Here is a 22,013-nt window from a genome sequence, read left to right as displayed (position 1 = left end):
GGGTGTAAACTTCTCATGGGAGGACTTTTTTGTGTTTGTGGCATCTGTGTTGGCACATGAGATTCCATAACGCAAAGCCACCTACACACACTGTTATTCAGCCCGTGTTGAACATGTGCAAACGAACGCTAAAACACACCTGCACACACTCACACACACAAGTGTAATAGATGCACCTGGAGCGCCCGCAGAGGTCCTTACCAGCACGTTACGGAGAAGACGAGCCGCGCAAGGGGAGATCAGAGGTGCAAACCGCGTTTGGCGTGAGCCAGAAAACTCATGTCAAAACCCCAAACAGAGCTTTAATAATTAGCAGCCGCTCGTTCTTTCCAGATTCTCTCCATCCCTCTCGTTCTCCTTCTGCTATTGCCTCTGAGATGCTGGTGTGAAAAATCACATTTTTCCAACAGTTCTCCCTGAGGTGCTACTGGCAGACACACAGAGAAAGGACGCTTCATCCTTTTATATAGCATTCGCTCTCTCGTTCCTCCTTTTTTTTTTACTCTCTCTGTCTCTTTTGATGCGGTTGCCATAGAGGACAGGTTTATATGCGGGCTGATTTGGCTCAGGATTGCCAGCTAGTAAATCATAATGATAAAAAAACAATGGTGCTAATAGTAATTGCTGTGTCGTTTGGAGACAAACAAAAGACAAAGAAAAAGGGGTGAAAAAAGGAAAAATCAGTGGGACCTGTGCTGATTGTTCTTGGGCCAGCTGGTTTTTGAATGTGTGGAGGACAGCCAGGTGTGTGTGTGTGTGTGTGAGTGGGAATATTCTGCGTAAAGTTAGCAGATACATTTGTGAATGAATAACTGCATTGCTGTCCATGTGAATTAATGTTCTTGTCTTTAGGAATTTTGTGAAAGAGCTAGGGCTGGTCTGTATGACGATATATATCATTACCACAGTATAAAATTGTCCATCCTCGTTTTTTTTTTGCTATATTTTGCAGTATGTAAATATAAAGCAGAGAGATGACCTAAAGAACCTAAAGACAAGCTTTCCTGTAGCTCAAACAGTAGAGCGTGGCGCTAGCAATGCCAAGGTCATGGGTTCGATTCCCAGGCAGAGCAAGAATTGACAAAAAATGTGTACCTTAAAATGTAAGTCGCTTTGGATAAAAGCGTCTGCCAAATGCATAAATGTAAAAATGTAATTCAGATGAAATGCATGAAGAATAAAAAGAGTGGGATGTGCTTAATCTTAAAAAAGAGTTACAAGCTCAATATATCCTGAAAGTGAACTTGTGCTGACTGCCAAAGAGAGCGCGCGCACAGAAAGCTGCCTCTCTCAAAAGGCAAGCGTGAATTTGGAATATTCTTTATTAAACACATTCATATTTTATTAAACATTTATTAAACACAAACAATAAACGGTGAGAAAGAACAGAAAGCCGCATCTCAACCTGTGATCACGAATTCAGTTCTTTTTCACTAATTGCGCTTGAACGGTCGAATACACACACAATCGTCTAAATGCCCAGTGTTGGTGGTGACGCATTTACGTAATCAGATTACTTTTTCAAGTAATTCGGAAAGTAACGCATTACTTTTAAAATTCACAACAAAATATATTTTTAAATAAGTAACACAAGTTGTTTTTGTTTTACCATTTATTAACTGACAGCTCCGTTGGGCCAATTTTGAGGAATCATAAGTGCAGAGGCATTGTGTGTGTGTGTGTGTGTGTGTGTAAACATTAGGGTTATTGTAGTTTTAGCATAAGCACGCGTTTACTTGCACAAAATTAGGAACATTTTTATATTCCTCAAAATGAATACAATCAGCCAAATGCAATATCAGAATACTATGCAAACCTTTAGTGATTAAATGTTAAATAAAAAAAATAAATACACAAAAATGCTGGGTTGCTTTGACCAAATGTTGGGTCAAATATGGAATAACCTAGCAATTAGGTTGTTTTAACATTGGCTTGTTTTAACCCTGCGGTTGGGTTAAATATTTGCTTAAGACAATCCAATCACTGGGTTTAAACAGACTAATTGCTGGGTTAGTCCATATTTGACCCAACATTGGGTTTTTATTTTTTATTTTTTTAGAGTGTAACAACATTTTAGGCATTAAATCTCACTTTATTGACCAATGTCTTGCTGCTGACCTTGGATGATTTAATTAAACCATAAGGAAAAAATGACTAGATTTTTTTGTTTTTATTTTATTTATAAGTGTTAACCTTTTGCCTCCTGAATCCCTTGGCAGAACAAGCTGAAAGGTTTGAGCTGCGCTTTCTACTGTACACACGTGAATTAGCATTTTTTTCTTAAGTCTGAGGCGTATTTATTTCAATGTTGGTGTGAAAGGTTTTTTTTTTACACACACACACACACACACACACACACACACACACACACACACACACACACACACACACACACACACACACACACACACACACACACACACACACACACACACACTAGTTAGTACTTTTTAGGGAGTAACGCAATATTGTAATGCATCAATTTTAAAGTAACTTTCCCCAACACTGTAAATGGCCAGCATGTGGAGAATCCGTGTGTTTGGTCTTAAAGTGACAGTAGGATAATATATAACACTTCAAAAAAACATTTCTGTGCTAATTCTAACTGTAAGCTAAATAAACCTGTTGTAACTTTATTTGTTTAATTCATATTTTTGTTGTGTTCCTTTGTCATATTGTCTGTAATTTGCACAATTTGTCTTATTTGTAAAAACAGAAATAAAGATAAAACACAAAATAACTATATCATATGTATCACTATTAATTATTAATTGTATTATTATTAAGTTATTAAGTATTAACCCCCCCCCCCCCCCCCCCCCGTCACCCCTACACTCTAAAAAATTCTGGGTAAAAACAACCCAATGTTGGGTCAAATATGGACTAACCCAGCAATTGGGTTGTCTTAAGTAAATATTTAACCCAACCGCAGGATTAAAACAACCCAATTGCTGGGTTAGCCCATATTTGACCCAATATTTGGTTAAAACAACCCAGCATTTTTTAGAGTGTAGAAAGAGTTTAACTCTATATAACTTTGGTGTGTAATTTCAGCTTGCTGGGGAAAGATGTGCTATTACTTTGTTTTAAGGATCTAAGCCTTAAAAAGTTTTTTGTCCATAAAATGTGGGCCTAAATTGTGTACAGGTTCTAGAACAACACAAGATTGAGTGAATGACCAAATTTTGAGCAACCCACCCTACTGCATAGCTGCACATTACCGATTTAGCATGAACAATCAACACTCAAATTTCCCTTGAAAATGTTAGTCTAGTTTAAAGGTAAAGTGTGTAATTTTGGATCTGCTTCAAACATGATTGGCTTAACCAGTGATGTGAGTTTGGGGGCGGGACTACAATTCAAACAATAGTCGATGAGAGTTCGAAAGTAGTGTGAAACAGTCATTCATTTTGCAGTTCTGCAAATTATGCTCTACGTTAACAACACAAGACTCTAAAACTCCAGACCACAAACGTGTGTGTGTGTGTGTGAGAGAGAGAGAGAGACAGCGAGAGCGAGAGAGAGAGAAACTTCAGATTTCAGGAATTTAACCACTTAAGCATTCCACTAAACCACAAACGTATTGCCATATGCCTCCAACCCATATACACCTCTCTCTCTCTCACCCCCATATATGGAGGAAACCCCCTCATTTGATTCCGTTATTCCCACCAATTAAACATTTTAAACAAAGAGCTCTATTTATCGGTGAGAGCGAGGAAACTTGTCGTAATTAACACATTTACATACATCTCCATTGACTCCAATTAGGTCAGAGGCTCCCAGAGCCGCTTTGAAATGTCCCTCTTTTCTCTGAGCGCTTCGCCTCTAAAATGTTAATTAAGAAGAGGCTTGAGATTCTGGCTGAGGGCTGGCCATATGGACCCTGCATATGCTCCATATGCATACAGCCCATATATAATTAATAGATCGTTACAGAAAAATGAGAGCTTTTTGGAGGCGAAGACGAAGCTGAAGGTTCCTCCTCACAAAATGAGGATAATAGTGAAATTCAGAGTTCCTCCAGGTGCCAACATAGACTTCTGTTCTCCATCTGTGGACAAGACAAATGAACGGATGATCTCAGCACCGCGAAATACGACCGAGTTGAGTTTGTTCAGCTGGCTCGTGCGACCTGGCCTCGCCGGCGGCTTTGATTTGCTGGTTTATCTTAAAGAGTTGAGAGTCGAGTCAATTAAATGCAGAGAAATCGGATGAGTAAGTGGAACGTTTTCCATTTTCTGCTTCGGTTCAGAGCGATGGGAGCAGTTGGAAAGAACACATGGTGAAATCTGGTTAGCTGATTTCCTGGAACATGAGAGTAATCAATACCCTGAAACTAAACAAAAGTAAACACTTGAGTCAATCAATACCTAAAATCCGCATAAAGAAATCCAACTGAGGACATTCAGAGTTTATGTCAGCCATTTTGACATTTGTGGAAGTGTTTTCAAACCTTCCGATTGCGTCAAGGCTCAAACTTTTTTTTTTTTTGCTAGACCTTTGGTTAATGTTCTTTGAGCGACAGTCGTGTTTTTCAAGAAGAGCCGGAGAGCTTCTCAAAGCATCGGTGGAACACTCACCTGCTATTCACTGCCCCATAAAATGCTCCTTCCCACAACTTTCCCTCTACGGCTCTTCTGTTTTCAACACATTTCTCAGAGCGGCGAGAGCCGTGAACTTTCCTCTGAGAAACGTGTGCTTTTTAATCGTTCTCTTTAATTATGAAAATGCATGTTTATGTTCTAATAAAGCCAATCAGCAATTGTTCCCCGCTTGAATGAGATTTTAGCGCGCTGTAGCTAAGACCCTATAAAAGTGAGGGAAAATTGGGAAAGCTAATGTTTCATTGGGTGGATATGAATAGGCTTTGTTATTCACCACTGCCCGAGTCTAGTGCCAATGCCTGGGACTTATTATGAGCAAACCGTGTGTGCGTATGTGCTGGAGTGGATGTTGATATGCATTTATGCACACAAACGTGCATTTGTGGTTAGTTTATTGTTCATATTTGAACATTATTAGTGTGTGTGTGTGTGTGTGTGTGTGTGTGTAGATGGTTGTTGCATGAGGTCCTGGTTGGCTCACTGGAAACCTGCTGTGGTTTGTGAAATCCTGACTTTCAGCCTTTCAAATGGTTATTTTTCTTTTCTTTTCATGGAGTTGTAGGTGAGGTGTTCAACACTTTATACCTTAGAGACTTCTTTTCTTAAAACGCATTTGCAATAAATGTCCATCCATGAGCCATGCATCATATATCAAGTTCATTCACAAAAGGCTCCAGACATATTATTTATCATCATTTATACTCCTATTGATAACTACAAGTGACTCAAGAGCAAGCGTATGTATTGTTTTTTTATTTTGTATAAATCTTGAAACAATAACCACTTTCTTACCTAATGCATAAAAACACATTGCATTGCATGAAACGCATCATAATAATCATATGCAGTCAACTTCAACAATGTCAGCGCTGGCTTTTGGAAGTTGGGCTGAAGTCCAGTAGGCTAGTGAGTGCCTTCAGAATCATCTCAGTAAGGCTAGTTTTCAGATTTGATAGGGTGGTTGCATATTAATATAGATATTACTGTATTTTTGAATGTTTAATATAGTTTGAGCTACCGTTTATTAATAAATGTTTATGGTATTTTATATAATGTTTAGTGATTATGTTTTCTCAACCCATATCAAAAATCTTACAAGAAAATATGGTTAGACTTTATGGTAACACTTTATTTCAGTGTCCTTGTTACATATGTTACATGTACAATAACAGTAAATTATGCATAATTACATGCAACTAACCCTCAGCCAAACCCTAATCCTACCCAAACTCTATAGTAAAGTACATGTAGTTCATTAATATCACTCAGTACTTAAATATATAATTACACCGTAACAATGACACCTTAAAATAAAATGTAACCCCCTTGATTTTAAGGTGACATAGTTACAGTAAAATGAATTAATTAACTACGTACACTTACTATAGAGTTGGGTTTGGTTTAGGGTTAGTTACTTGTAATTATGCATAATTTACACACACACAAAAATACTGTTTCAGTAGTTTAGTTCACTGTGTAACTTCCTGTTTTCTTTGCTACTTTTTAAAATTATTATTTATTATTAATTTTTTCATTGTACTCACAGAAAAGTTCAGAGCCCCTAAAGGGACATAATAATGGAAATCAGAAGAGAAGCTTTTGCTTTCTTTCGTGCGAGCGCAAAACATTCGCGCCATGAAAAAAAAGCATTGACTTATTATTTTTTCTCCCATCTCATGTTTTTTTTTTTTATTATATCCCTTTAGGGGCTCTGTAGTTAAGCATGTTGTGTGTAGCTTGCAGTTCTTTCTAGTAATTAAAGTTTGAATCTGGGATTGGAAAACTGAGCCTGAACCAGCAGTTACAGGCAGAGCTGTTCTGGATCAATCAGAGTTCAACACACTGTCAGAAAAAAGGTACATTTCCGTCACTGGGGCAGTACCCTAAGATACAAAACTTAAAGTTACTAATATGTACCTTTAAGGGACTGATTTGCACTTCTAAAGTACTGATATGTACCTTTTAAGGTACTAATATGTACCATTTAGGGGTGAGTAAGGTACAAAGATGGACCTTTTCCCTTTTGTACCTTAGGGTACCGCCCCAGTGACAGCACTGTACCTTTTTTTTCTGACAGTGCAGAAAATATGCACATCCTTCCTGTGACCAAAGCTAAGCTTTACAAAATCTCCACCTATGGTAATTACGCTGGTGTCTATTTCACCTTCAGACATGAGAGACTGGTTTATTCAAGAATTAAACACAAATGAAACATGGAGAAGCAATACGAGTTCAAACCATGTGACCGATTGAGGTATGCGCCACTAAAGTTTCATGTCTCAGGTTTTGTGATGGAGCTCTTTGACAGGTTTTCTGATAGACGTTTGTTTTCTTGTATGACCCTGTGACCATGTATGACTTCAACATTTGCTCTGTCTATGTTTTGTGTTGGATTACAGGCCACAGAATCGTATCTGGTGCATGAAGGTCCCCATCGAGCCCCGGGCATCTCAGAGTGTTTCCTAGTGCCTGAATCCTACAGGGTACAAGCTATTTTTCCAGTGTTTTCTGTCTGTCTGTCTGTATTGTTGTTGTTCATTTTATTTGTTTCTTTTTTTCTATAAAATGACTAACACGATGAACTGAACTTTGATTTCTTTCTCATGGCTGATGTAATGAATCTGCTCTCAGGCCAAACTGAGTTGGACTTCAGATTGTGATAAGATGAGTTGGAATCAGTTAAGCAAACTTTGATAGAGCAGAGATATAATCTATCCAGGTCTAAAAATAAAGGTTCTTTATCAAAAGAATCTTTCCATTTCACAAAAGGTACGTATTTGGAACCTCTAAAAGGTTCCATATAGAACCCTTTTTAAATGCCAAAAGGGTTATTTCTTGTCATTATAGAACCTTTTAGCATAAAAAGTTCTTTGCAGTTGACTTTGGACTTGATTTTTAGAACCTTTTTAGCATTAAAAGATCTTTGGAGTTAACCTTTTATGCTAAAAATGTTCTATAATGACAAGAAAGAACCCTTTTGACACTTAAAAAGCGTTCTATATAGAACCTTTTATAGGGGTTCCACATACACAGTGCTGATAGAACCTTTTATGGTTCTATATAGAACCTTTTCTTCTAAAAGTGTATAGTGGAAATATGGAATTTTGATTATTAAAATAAGAAAAATTGGTTCTTTAAAACTATTTACTGAAAGGTGTTCAATGCCTTCCGATTTTTTTAATGTTATATAGCCTGTGAAGCATCTGAAAAGCCTTTTTCAAGAGAACGGCGTGTATGTATGCATCATAAATCTCATCATCCGTTTATGATCTCATGTGCTGCGTTTATATGGTAAGATGGTGGTTAGCGTTGAGAGGAATGCCGAGTTTATGTGGAGAAGCAGCTGCAGGAATTATCTACATAAAATATCATCAGGATTATTTAACTGCCATCCACGAGGGAAGGGCATAAAGCAAAGTGTGTGTGTTTGTGTTGGGCTAAAACCACACACACCGACTATATCGCTCGCATATGGTTCTCTTATGTGAGTTTTAATGGAACTTTTAGCTGCTGCAACCGCAACCCGACCGTGGATCTGCTTAACAAAGAACTGGGTGTGCGTGTGCGCGCGTGTGTGTGTGTGTGTGTGTGTGTGCGCGTGCACGTATGTGTATTAGTATGTGTGTGAAAGTATGCATGCGCTGAAAGCAGAATCGTTTTCATGCTATTTCGTAGAGTAATGGCTGCGAGGTCTGTGTGAAGCACGAAGACTGTGGTTTTGGATTCGTGCCTTTTGATGTTGTAATGCCAACCTTTGTGCCCTTTCTCTGACCTCCCTCTTAACTCTTAATGTCAGTGTTTTTCTTGTTGTTGTAATTATGGGCTGTTTTGCAGATGCGGATTAAAAACATACTGTGTAAGATCTCGGAAAGTTTATGTAGGTTTATGGGTTGCCTCTAACTGTATTGAGGCCTAAAACCTTATTTATAGCTGTTCTTTACCATTAGGCCAAGGTGAACGAACAGCATCTATAAAAAATAAAATAAAAAAAGATTGGGAACTGTTTATGTGCGCTCATTGCATCTCAAGCAGGTCTGACATCAGACTATGGGCATGGTTACGCGATAACGATGTACTACAAACGGATGTTTTTTGTTTGCATTTTTCCGCCTACAAGCGACAACGTTGTAAAAACGATCCCCGCTCACATGGATCCGCAAACATTTCTAAAATCGCTGTATTATTCATGCCAGGCCAGTAGATGGCAGTATCACTTTGTAAAGAAACACTGTGTCAATAGACTGAACACGCAATACGCACATACGTTTTCCACATACATACAACAACTTTGTCAAAACGATCCCCGTTTAAATGGATCCGCGAAAATGACTGAAATTGCTGTATTATTCATGCCAGGCCAGTAGATGGCGATGCCACTTTGTAAAGAAACACTACGTGTCAATAGACTGAACGTGTAATAATTATAATAATTAATAATTTGTTACATTTATATGGCGCTTTTCTAGGCACTCAGAGCCATACCTGTCAAGTATCCCGCTTTGGCCGGGAAAGTCCCGTATTTTACCTTTCTTTCCCGCCGTCCTCCCGTATTAGTATTTTCCCGTAAATCTCCCGTGTTTTAAACTGCGTTATTAAAAAATAATAATACCGGTGTAAAAAAACTAAAACATTTCCAATCTGAGCTCTGTAACTAGCCTCGCGATAACTGCCATCTGCAATAGCCTACAGTACTGACAGATGGCCGTTGTCGCGAGGTTAGTGTGAAAAACAAAAAACAAAACAGACGGATGATGGACGTAACGATAGAGACGGAAGGCACTCCTGCCAAAAAACCTAAACCCTTGTGTAAATACCGTGATCAATGGGACAGCGAATGTAATATTCTGAAGAGAAGCAGGTGGGGGACAGTCACGCGTTTTGTACGTTTTGTAACTGCGACTTCAGCATCTCACACCCGCATCATGCGCGACAGCGGAAGATCTTTTAAAGTGACAGTAACCACTTATAATGACAATACAAGAACAAAAGTAATTGCTCACTAAATATGCTCTGCTCTTGACTAAATAACTTCAGTACCTTTAATAAGGATTAATCTATATATAATTAATAACTTATGCAGTGCAAATTGATAACAATTTATGTATATATCCTACTTGTTAAGTTGTTATACAGGTAGGAAGAGCACAGGTACAAATAAAATGTATTATTATGGGTTTATGTGAGGATTTATGCCCCACGAAAATAGCTTCACTGGTTTCAGTGCTGGTAATTCACTTTGAATCCCGTTTTCAAAAGTTTGCATTTCCAGGCTCCCATAATGCTGTTCTCTTGTATATTAACGGCTAAAATGTCGTTTTGTATATTAACGTCTCTCATATATAAATGTCTCTTGTATATTAACGGCTAAAACCTGTAAATGTCCCCTCAAGTAGGTCCAACATTATCAGACTACGGGTGCTTTCACACTATAGCACTTTTGGTGCGCACCCGATTGATGCCAGAGTTTGGTTCGTTTAGATGAAGTGAACGTTATCTTCAGAACTCAGGTGCGCACCCGCGAACCGTACCCGAATCCGCTTAAAAAGGTGGTCTGGGGATTGGTTCATATGAACTCTGGTATGGTTCGCTGCTGATGTGAACACAATCGTACTATTCGTTTTGCCACCATCTCGCTCACCGTCATTACCAAGCAATGGGGTAAACAGCTGCTGCTTTGATGACGCAAACGCACCCCGGTTTTGGACCCAAATAATATGAACACAGACCGGTAGGGGTAAGGGGGAGCAATCGAACTCTGGTTCGGTCCACAACGATGCACTAAAAATGGAAGCATTCATCCTTTTTGTCTTTCATTTACATGACGATGAAATGTTCACTGTTCATGCGGATCTGCAAAAACCACTAAAAACGCTGCATTATTATTTATGCTAGGCCAGTAGATGGCGATGTCACTTTGCGCCTAAAGACAGAATACGCGTGATGTCACCGTTTTCACAAATTCATTTTTTTGTAGTTTACACAGAGAGGATAACTGTATCATTTTCAAAAACATTCACTTTTAAATCGGGTTTTAAAAGTTCGCATTTTCAAGCGCTCAAAACTGTTGTTGTAAATAAGCGGCCAAATGCATAAAACGTTTTTTTTTAGTTGCTATCTGAAATTAGTGTCATCTAAATGGCCCTTAAATCTATTCAAATTCCGAGCATGAGGGAGAGATTTAAATTATAGAAAATATTTCTCTTCAAAAATCAACATCCTGGTCAAATCCGTTTTCTCAACCTGCAGCGGTCATTTCTAAAACAATTGGTTACCTAAAACTCCATCGTCTGTTTCCCCAGATGTTGGTTAAGCTTTGTGCTGGATTAAGTTTGTAGTGCTGAATTAAATTGTGCAGTAATTGGTAAGTCTCCTTTGTGGTGTTGGCTTAAGCGATCTATGAGAAAGGAGTCCTAATAAAAGAGCAAGATAATCTGCCTCTTAAAGTTTGACAGCAGAGGCACAGCAGAGTTTCACGGCTGGAGAAGGTGCAAGATAAGCATAGTTGAGCGTGCTGCTAGGCAGCCCGGGCGCTGTGGTTTGCCACAAAACAGATGTGGATTTAGAAGACCACCCTGCAATACTGCGACGCAGGACTGGGGCCTATAGATGAGTCATAGAAGAAGAGAGTGGGGGTTACTTAACGTCCATTACCTGATTAAAGTCATGATTGCAGTGCTATTGCATGCGGGGGAAAAAACATATTGCATCACACATTGTAAATGTTTAAAAGGCCATTGACAGAAATAATGCAGCCAGTCAATCCTGCTGTCATTGGTCAAACTTTGCATATTTAGGGTGAATTCAGGTTAACTGGATAAATTCACCCCAATTTGGGATTGCCCTGATTCCAAAAGCTTTGATTATTTTTAAGGTTTGTGTTTAACGTTTTCAATGGCCAATTTTGGCCAAATGCACTTTTATGACAACAAAATTGCTCACCCCTGATTCACCAAGAAAAAAAAAGAATAAGCTATAGCCTTGTCATTATTTATTGACAAGGCTGGTGAAAGATTTTGGAGATGAAATAAGTGGAAAAACCACTCACCTGGCAATATTGATCTATAATAAATATGTAGCAATAGTTAATGATAGTGTTGAACTGCTGTTCTGCTTATTCATGGATGTATTTACCCAACTCGTGTTGGCCATTTCATCTTCCCTATCACTAATGGATAGGCTGTCTTTTGCACAGTTGTAGAGAATCAGAGAGCGAAGGGGGAGAGCAAGAAGGAGAGAAAAGTTTTTTTTTTCTTCCTAAAGTTTGAGCTTTCACTTTCTGCCTTCGAGGCGGGGTTAGCGGCGAGAGCAGCATGGAGTAGGCGAAAGGGGGACGGCGAGCTATTGCAATGCAGCAACGCGGCGAACTTCCACTCAACTTCAAAACGCGATTCATTTCCCGCCTCTGAGATAACTATGTACTCTCCGTACTGCTTGACACAGGTAAAATGCATTCATTTAATTAATCGCTCGTGTCTGTGTGTCCGGATGCTGCATTGTAGAACCGTTGCCGTGTCTTGTCTTCTGTGTTGCTGCTCAATAAATGCATTTCAAGTTATGCATTGGGCTTTTTAAAACATTATTTTCATGCGCGGGTTTATTCCCGGCTCCCAGCTCGCGCGCGGTGTCGTTTCGGAACTCTTCTCGTGCGATTCATTGCACATGGGATCGAAGAGAAAATGGCGCTTCTCCCAAATCTATTTTATATAAAAGGAGATGGGTTTGACCCGAGAGGGACGCGCGACTAGTATAGTAAACTGCTCATATTTTAGACGTCAAACTATAAAACGTTATGGTAAAAATAAGTTGTTTTCTCAAGCTGGGATGTTTCAGGACAACAGCTCCCGTGCATGAAGTTCTCCGCGCCCGAGTTCAGACACACGGAGTGACATTGATCTACCTGTCCCGAGTGAGAAATATTTGCCAAATCGGTTAAATAATCCTTTCAGGGGGTTGTTTGGTTCTCCTGCAATTGTTAAGTTAATTTTATTAAGACGGGGGAGAATATAAAACAAATATTAATAGCCTATTAAAACGCGTTTACTTCTGACTGGTCCCCATGCAAGAAATGTTTTGTTGACGTTACGCAATAGGCTATTGTGCATATAGCCTAAAATTATAATATGCTATTTAAAAACCTGTTCGAAGTTTTGTAGTTCACCATGTTGATTCATAATGAACATTTTTATTTTTATGTGATTACTTTATGTGAAGCGAGTAAATGCGCACTGGCCTTGGCTGTTTTTATTCAGTAAGATCTCGTTGTTTCTAAAACACATAAAACATTAACATAGCGATACACTTTTTATGATTAGCCTATAGTGCAATTCAATTATTTCCTTAAAAAGTTCTGTGCCAGTCTATTGTAGGCCGAGGATCAATGCATGTCATTTTGATCTAAATTAGCCTATCTGTCAACAGTCTTAGAAAAAAAATATGATTCTCTTTCTCTAATGTCTACTGTATTACCTAACACTTGGCAAAATGTCAGACATTTGCAGTTATACAAAATATTGCATTAAACGCTCTTATAGGTCACAACAAAAACTTTGCTCTGATTTGCTCTTTATCTTGCGGCTGTAAGTAGGTTTATTTGTTGGCCACAGAAAATATATAATGCTCTCCGATATGAATCAGTGTTTAATATGCTAGTAGACCCTTATGTTAATACAAATGTCCGTTTTTGACACTTGATGCCCTTTTGATATAGTCGGCGAGCAGTAGGCCAATTATTTCTTTCTCAAGAAGCATTGTGTTCTTCAACGATGGGTGTAATTTATTAAATAATTCAAAAGTAAATTGAAAATGTATTTGCAGTCGTGTGCCATGTATGCGCGCGGGGGCTTGTTTTTGTGCTTCACGCAGCTTGAAGGAACCGGGTGGAATCTCGTCCCCCGTCCTCGCGCGCGCCGTTTGGCCCGGTTTTGTGGCAGTCTCTCTTTCTGGCTCTTAAATATTCCTCTGTAGCAGACATCGACAGGTCTCTAAAATAACTTATTTGGGGTGAGGCATAAATAATTGAATTCCCCAAAGCTAATAGGCGTAGGCCTACCTAAACTTATTCTCTCTCGTGCTTATGATTTCTGTCTTTCTTCAAGGCTATTTCTTAATTTTTAGAGGATTTTGCCATTGGCTTCAATTTCTTGGCTGCAAACAGACCTTTCTTTCTCTTTTCCCCCAGACTGGGTCACGCCAATCCAAGACGTGTCTAAAATAAAATCTCCCTTTCTCTCATTTTGCATTGTTGACGGCTCTTGTTTTTGTGGCGTATGATTGTGTCCTTGCTCATTACATTTTAAAGCAACTGTCAAACTAGGCTATGCACTTTTTTTTCTTCCAATGTAAAGAAGGCCTGAACGGCAGGCCGTGTGTAAAGTGCCTGCATTATTTTTGAAGAAGCATTTGTGTTCTTTAAAAGATGTGTCTATTTTTATTTAGTAATACTAAAGAAGGTGGTTAATGTTTTTGCAGTCCTGTGCCATTTTATTAGATATACTCGAAGCGCTTCCTCTGCTTCGCGCGGCCTATGTCGGTTCAGGCGCGCGCTTTCTAGTCGAACTGGTAGGCTCGTTTTTCCCCTGCATTTTTCCTAGTCTTATGGTGTCTTAAGAACAACACGTACATTTTTTGGAAAACGTTTTTTTGTTGTTGTTGGTGTTGAATATTTACTTAGCTAGCACTTTCGCACCCGTCATTGTTTGAAAATTTCAATATTTGCTCTGCAGTGTGCATTCGGCGAAGAGGGCGAAAGAGATCCAGTTAAGAGTGAAAAGTAAACAACATGGGTCAGTGGCATATAGCTGATGTCCGAGATAAAAAAAAAAAAAAAAAAAAAAAGGTTTCATCTTTTATTAATGTAGGCTAGTTTAAATGGCAGGTGCTTAAAACGTAGGCTATTTTTTATTCACGTTGGAACATAGCCTATTTTCAATAAATATAGGTTAAATATTTGAAAATATATATGTATGTTAAATATATGTATGTGGATATTTTATACAGCATATAGATATAAAATATTTTATGAGTACAAATATTTAAAGGTTATTCTGCTTGACCTGAACTTTTGCCCATTCAAGGTCAAATTCTGTGATTTTTCTCTCTGTTTTATGGTTTTGCTATGACAAGAAAATGGCTGCACACGGACTTTGATTAGCAGACAGCATTTTTGAAGATATTAATTTTTTTTGTAAATGCATGTAGCCTACTCATTTTTAAGGAAATAATAATAAATATGTCAAAATACAATTGTACATTTTTTCCCATATTAAATGTTTTTTTTCCATAGTGCAAAAAATAAAATATTTAAATTTTGAGGCAAAAAAAAACGTTTGTTTGGAAAAGCATGTTCTCCCAGGAGCTGATATTATTAATTTGCATTATGTGTAATTATTATTGTCGATGAAGCAGTGTCGAGTGTGAGACGTGTGTGTTTTAGACGCACAGTGCATGCGAGCACTAAAGGCCACAGCTTTATCACACACACCTCGTCTAGCTCGTCTTAAATCTTTCTGCCTGTGTTGGCATGAGCTCGGCTGTGATTTTGATCTCGGCGATAAAAGTGTCTTCAAACCTGCAATCGCGCCACGTCGAGCGTGTGTTAAAGGAATCCCTCCTTTGTCTCTTGTGGCTTCAGATGCGGATTCAGATTGTAGGCTGGATAAATCTTGCGGCAGGCCACGTTTACGTGGAGTCAAAACTTGGGTGAGGTTTGGCGGTTTATGGGACGTTTGTGCCTTCAGAGAAGATGCAGACAGGATACCTAATGCATGGTAATTCCACCAGCGTGGATGTTCTCGAGCCCCCACACTCTCTTACCCTGTCCGGTCGTTTGTTTTGCCGTCTTTCTTATTTAATTATGGTAAATTATTAAAACAAACGAGGGCGCATACGGCGCGGAAACAAATGTAAACAATAACTAATGAATTATTAACGTTGATAAAAGGTTTTCTGGAATGGACGGACAGGTGGGGAATCTCATGCTTCATACGTAATGGAAGTTAAGCACGGGTTGCCAAATGTGCCGGGGTGCAACATGTCGTTTGGGGAGTCTAAGGGCCTCAGTTGGGGCTTCGCACACATCTCAGGACAAGGGTTAGCATTAAGTTTTAATGCTTTTTGAATGTTCTTATATTTAAGGACATTGGGGGTTTAGCCCTGAGTCATGATTTAGCAATTAGGCTACACTTTAATATGATATATTTGTAATATGATATATTTATTTTTACACATGTAAGAAAAGAGGCAGATATTTTTTTGTGTGTTGATACTGAGTCAATATCATTTTAATAAACCACCGTTTACAATATAGTGCTAGATTTATGCATGTTGAATAATGGAAACATTTGTTCACAGAGCGGATGAGAACTTGTACTTATTTCAAAGTCTTGATTGTTTCTTCTTAAAATGTGCCCATCTCTACATTATTTTCAAAATGAGTTTCTGTTGAATGATCACCAACATATTGCAGCATTGTCTTTCCCAGTTCTCTGCCATGATTTTTTTGATGGATATTGTATTGTTTATATTGTGGATATTAGGGGTGGGCGATATGACCAGATTTTTATTTCACGATATGGAACATTTTAATTCATAATAGCTATCATGATATAGTTATTTTGTGTGATTTGATCTACATACAAACAGTAGGACAAATATAGCAAAATTGAATCAGACTAATTCAGTTTTTCATTAACACGCAGTTAGAATTAGTACACAATATAATAATCAAATGTAAAAAATAAAATATTGCATAGTCTGTATGAATTAAATAGAAATGCATTCTTATTAAAGCTAAAAAGTTAATCAGTCTAGGGCCTTTTTTTCTCTTTTTTTTTTTGTTTGATTCACATTAATGATAGAAATTATTAGGCTGCTGTCGCTTTAAGACCAAACGCACAGATCCATTAGACTGATACACATCTGGTTTGCACCCTGCTGTTTACTTTCACCTGAGGCATAACCGGCTGTGTTTACATGATCCATATGATGTACTGTAAAAATGTAGGTCTCCAATTGAACATTTTCTAGAGACTGATCACATCTAATTTTTTCAGTTGGCCAGATAGAATTTCTGTAAATTGATGCAATTTAATTCACAGAAGTTCAATTTGGCCAACTTATACATTTAGATGTGATCAGTCTCTAGAAAATGGGCAATTGGAGACCTACATTTTTTTTTACAGTGTGGGCATTTAGACATAATCACGTGTATTTGACTATTCAAGCGCATTAAGACATAAAAGAGAACTCGTCTTTCTACAGTGTCAATAGTGATATATATCAAAGTCATTTCCTATTCCACTTTGTTCACTGACTGTTAAAGGTGCACTATGTATCTTTTCCGTGCGCTAGAGGTCGCCTATTCAAAACAAAGGCATAGTTTGATGACGGTAAGTTTGAGCGCAGAATCTTAGGACATGCGGTCTTCATCTCACAGCCGGTGGAAAAGCATCGGGATAGGACTCGGGCAGAAATCATGCTCTTGGATGCGATTATTAACGTTACTGTAGTGAAGCAGAGCAGGGTCAAGTGTTGAGGAGCTGAGCACGGCCGCTGGAGCGATTGTTAATGAGATGAACGACACACGCCTCACGAACAGGCTGCTGTGACACTTGGTACACATTGCAGTAAGAGTAAAGCGCTTCTGCAAAATAAAACCAGAAACCGATTTTCCACGATTTACAAATAGTTGGAAACATTTGGGATAGTGTAAGTACTCAACTCAACAAAATATATAACACTGGGCTGGCTTAATGTTTTTTTTTTTGACAATGTACTAAAAAAAAATATTACATAGTGCATCTTTACCTACACTGCTTGAGGGATTTGATTTTGACCAAACAGACAATTAATCTGGCATGTGCTGTCAGATTGTTTGGTTCACTTGGACTGAAGTGCTGCTTTTGCCAAGCCTCACTCTTTTATAAACGTAACAGGGCAATTTAACGATAACGACACATGCTGTTTTCTTGCCCTGTCTACCGTTATTGACTTTCCCCTTTTAGTAAGGCTCTTTTTGGGACATGGCTCTGAGGGAAGAGGACATTGCGTCAAACAAGAACATCAACTGCTCTTTCCTCCAGTTTTCTTGCTCCGCCTGTCAGGGAAATCAATGAAACGGGAGGCTGTAACTGGGAGAAAGTGTAAGGGAAAATACTTTCAGAAAGCAGGAGAAGAACAGGTTGGGACCGAGGCAGCAGCCCTGGGGAACACCATTCAATCTTCATCATTTCTGTATGGAAAAAACATATACTCTTAAAAAAACAACAACGAAGCTATAAAATGTCAAACTCAATAAAAACGCCTGACTGTAAACACTTGTGTGCCCCAAGGGTGCTGCTGTTCACCTGAACCTGTTCTTGATTACGCGGAAGCAAATAAATCATCAGATCAACTATAGCATCAGCCGAGCTTACAAACAGCATTACCGCAAGGTCTTTGTCAGGTCTCTAGTTCCAATCAGAATGGTGCAAACTGTTTAATAGCTTCAGTTTTATAATGCATGAGTCATTTTAAAAAAAGATGCAAAGGTGTTCCTCCCTTGCAGCCCAGCATGACCCTTCTGCGGTTCTGCTGGCATTACTGTTTTCGTGTGGTTACGATATGCAAAGTTACATTATATTTATGTTCCTGGCAGACACAGTCTTACCCAAACCTTTTAGAAGAAAATACAAGTCCTGTGTTTTAGCTGGCGCAGCTCAAGTGCTACGATAAAACCTCAGGTTCTAAAAAGAACAAACATTTACACTCTTAAAAATGGTTCCACGAAGAACCTTTAACATCCGTGGAACCTTTCAATTGCAAAAGTTCTTCACACTAAGAGAAAAAAATGGTTCTTTTGAGAACTGTTCCATGAAAGGTTCTTTATGGAATCAAAAATGTGTCCAAAAGTAGTGGCATTCGTGCAATGTAAACCCTAACGCTCAAAATAAGGAATTGGTTTGAGTAGAGCCAACTCAAATTGAACAGATACGGTCAAGCTAACTGACTTTTATGGGTATTTAGAACTTTCTTTTTCTTTTGAGTTCTCCAAACTGACACATTTGAAGTAATCCTGAATTCTTTCATTGTTTTGAGTTTTATGAACTTGTTTCCTTTAATTTATACTAACACAAACTGGGGTGACCATTACATTAAAGGCAAAAAAAAAGGTTTTTATTTTTTTGAGTTTTGCAAACTTATTTGGGCTTACAGTGTGGGAGAAAAAAAAAACCCTTTGGAAACTTTTTGTACGCAGAGCTGAACAGATGATATCTTGCATGAATACCAGTATGATAGTTACTCATCTGCTTTCCCTCAGTCTCTCTGTCTGTGCTTTACTTTTTAATCTTTGTTCCTTCATCTCCATCATCCGCCTCTTATTAACCGTCAGCTGTAGTTTTGTAGTTGCCGTGGAGATCATACAGTATATGCACACGCAACACACTTTGCTCATTATTTTCCTCATAATCACTTTGCTTAGCACAAGTGTGTAACAATGCAGTCTTTCACAGCGGCGACCGCACTCTTGAATATGTCTTCTCTCTTGATGCTCTTTTAAAGAGAACCAGCGTTCTGGCCCGGTGCTCTTGTAATTCACTAAAGTTGTGTGTCTTTTACTGGCCAGAAATAACCGAGTTCCATGAGAAGGAGATGGTCATATTGAGTCCAGCACAAGCATATGGTTTTCCTGCTTTTATGCTAGATCAACCTTTTTTCTTTACTGTTCATAATTTAACTTTAGGGTGAAAGACCTCAAGGTGAGTGAACATGCACGCCTTGAGACCAGGGGATCTGGCTGTTGCACATAGTGGATAAAGACACGTTTGGTTTCCTTTTTGCTTTGTTGATTTGTGTTGTGTTGTGTTGTGTTTTGTTGTTTTGTGTTGTTGTGTTTTGTTTTGTGTTGTGTTTTGTTTTTGTGTTGTGTTGTGTTTTGTGTGTTGTGTTTTGTTTTGTTTTGTTTTGTTGTTTTGTGTTGTTGTGTTTTGTTTTTGTCTTGTGTTTTGTGTGTTTTGTTTTGTTTTGTTGTTTTTTGTTGTGTTGTGTTGTTTTGTTTTTGTCTTGTTTTGTTTTTGTGTTGTGTTGTGTTTTGTGTGTTTTGTTTTGTTGTTTTTTGTTGTGTTGTTGTGTTTTGTTTTGTTTTTGTGTTGTTTTGTGTTGTGTTGTGTTTTGTGTTTTGTTTTGTTGTTTTGTTTTTGTGCTGTGTTGTGTTTTGTGTTGTGTTTTGTTGTGTTGTTTTGTTTTGTGTTGTGTTGTGTTGTGTTTTGTTGTTTTGATGTTTTGTTGTTTAGTGTTGTGTTTTGTTTTGTTGTTTTGATGTTTTGTTGTTTAGTGTTGTGTTGTGTTTTGTTGTGTTGTGTTTTGTTTTGTTGTTTTGATGTTTTGTTGTTTAGTGTTGTGTTGTGTTTTGTTTTGTTTTGATGTTTTGTGTTGTGTTGTGTTTTGTTGTTTTGATGTTTTGTTGTTTAGTGTTGTGTTGTGTTTTGTTTTGTTTTGATGTTTTGTGTTGTGTTGTGTTTTGTTGTTTTGATGTTTTGTTGTTTAGTGTTGTGTTGTGTTGTTGTGTTGTGTTTTGTTTTGTTTTGATGTTTTGTGTTGTGTTGTGTTTTGTTGTTTTGATGTTTTGTTGTTTAGTGTTGTGTTGTGTTTTGTTTTGTTTTGATGTTTTGTGTTGTGTTGTGTTTTGTTGTTTTGATGTTTTGTTGTTTAGTGTTGTGTTGTGTTTTGTTTTGTTTTGATGTTTTGTGTTGTGTTGTGTTGTTGTTTTGATGTTTTGTTGTTTAGTGTTGTGTTGTGTTGTGTTGTTGTGTTGTGTTGTGTTTTGTTTTGTTTTGATGTTGTGTTTTGTTGTTTTGTTTGTTTTGAAATGTGCCATTCAAAACGTAAATGTCTTCAGACCAGGGTCAGATATTGTCCAAGATCATTCATTCATTCATTCATTCATTCATTCATTCATTCATTCATTCATTCATTCATTCATTCATTCATTCATTCATTCATTCCAGTTAACTTTTTACTTTATTCCTTTTCATTCCTGTTTATTCTCTCTTATTTATTTTATTGTATTTAAAAAAAAAAAGTTTCCATTCCTTTTTATTCCTGTTTATTTCATTCTTAAGACCAGGGGCAGATATTGACCAGTGTTCTTTTCTTCTTTTCTTTGCTTTGCTTTGCTTTTATTTTATATTTTTTCATTTTATTCCTGTTTTTTCTATTTTATTAACTTTAATGTAATATTTTATTTTCCATTACTTTTAATTAATGTTTATTTACTTTTTAAAAATATTTTTTATTTTATTGCTTTTATTTATTTATTTATTTATTTATTTATTTATTTATTTATTTTTAATTTCATTCCTTCTATTATATTCTGTTCTGTTCTGTTTTATTCTATTCCTCTGAGGGTGCAGGCTGCTCCTCAGTAATATTTTGTATCACAGTGTGGGCCTTTAGGACGGCAACTAACCATGAAATGAGAAAGAAAAGTCCAAGAGCTACAAAGGGGTTTTGTAAAGGGCTTTCAGATGACGGCGTGTGTGTGAGTATGTTTGACGAGCATGTTACTCTCTATGTAGGTGATAAATGGAGGGTTTAGAGCAAGTGTTTATAGTAGCACAGTAGCTGAAGAGGCCTGCTGTACCCATGGGCCTAAGACACTCAAGGGCAATTATTTCTGTCCTACAGTCTGTGTGTGTGTGTGTGTGTGTGTGTGTGTGTGTGTGTGTGTGTGTGTGTGTGTGTGTGTGTGTGTGTGTGTGTGTGTGTGTGTGTGTGTGTGTGTGTGTGTGTGCTTCCTGAATACACTCGTCTCAAACATCAGTTGGCATCTATGACCACAGCTCTGACACTCTGGTTATATTTTGAGTAGAGGTTGGTGCTGTGAACTGTATCGAATATGCAGATGGTAATAAAGTAGGTTCAGCTTTTTTGTTTTCAACCTTGCATACATCTAAAAAACTCTCATGGACGCAAATTCTTTTCTCCGTTGCTGTGGCTGTCGGTTGCTCCCCATATTGTTGTTTGGCCTTTGGAATGGATCATGTGGAGCAGCGGCGAACTGGTGCTCGCTGGGGAAAAACTGACAACAAACCTTAACATTGCAGTATTTGAACCTGATATCCTCCATAGAGGAAAAAGAGAAAAAGAGTTAAAAGGTGAATATGTTTGCTTGAGGACAGATGATTTTTGTACTTTGTTAGGAACTATGCAGCACTCTATGCACAGATCTTCCCAAAGTCGTGCAGAATTTTGCATTACTTTGCTATGAGCGCTGAACTGCGATACCCATGAGTGCTGTGATCTTGGGAAAAATAGAGCAATTAGTCTTTTCTGTCGTTTATGCAAACATTCCACTGTAGTGACTGCTGAATGTACACACACTCCAGGCTCTTGCCGTTTGTGAAGGTATAGTGGGGTCTAAAAGCGGTA

General features: G+C 38.0%; 1 protein-coding gene across 7 annotated transcripts in view; it reads left to right on the top strand.

Annotated features, from left to right (window-relative positions):
- The window catches only part of LOC137072893 (nuclear factor 1 X-type-like), a 130,950-nt gene that overhangs the window by 3,124 nt on the left and 105,813 nt on the right, over positions 1-22,013 (top strand). For 6 of the 7 annotated variants that reach the window (XM_067440891.1, XM_067440888.1, XM_067440887.1 and 3 more), the window contains exon 2: positions 7,007-7,090. In XM_067440891.1, coding sequence (XP_067296992.1) covers positions 7,007-7,090 — 84 coding nt within the window. Of the gene's footprint in view, positions 1-7,006; positions 7,091-11,884; positions 12,048-22,013 lie in introns of those variants that run through there. The other variant, XM_067440889.1, reaches the window with a different exon arrangement.

The sequence above is a fragment of the Pseudorasbora parva genome, chromosome 4, assembly GCF_024679245.1.
Source record: "Pseudorasbora parva isolate DD20220531a chromosome 4, ASM2467924v1, whole genome shotgun sequence".
Classification (NCBI taxonomy): Eukaryota; Metazoa; Chordata; class Actinopteri; order Cypriniformes; family Gobionidae; genus Pseudorasbora; species Pseudorasbora parva.
This window is presented reverse-complemented; position numbering and strand designations above follow the sequence as displayed.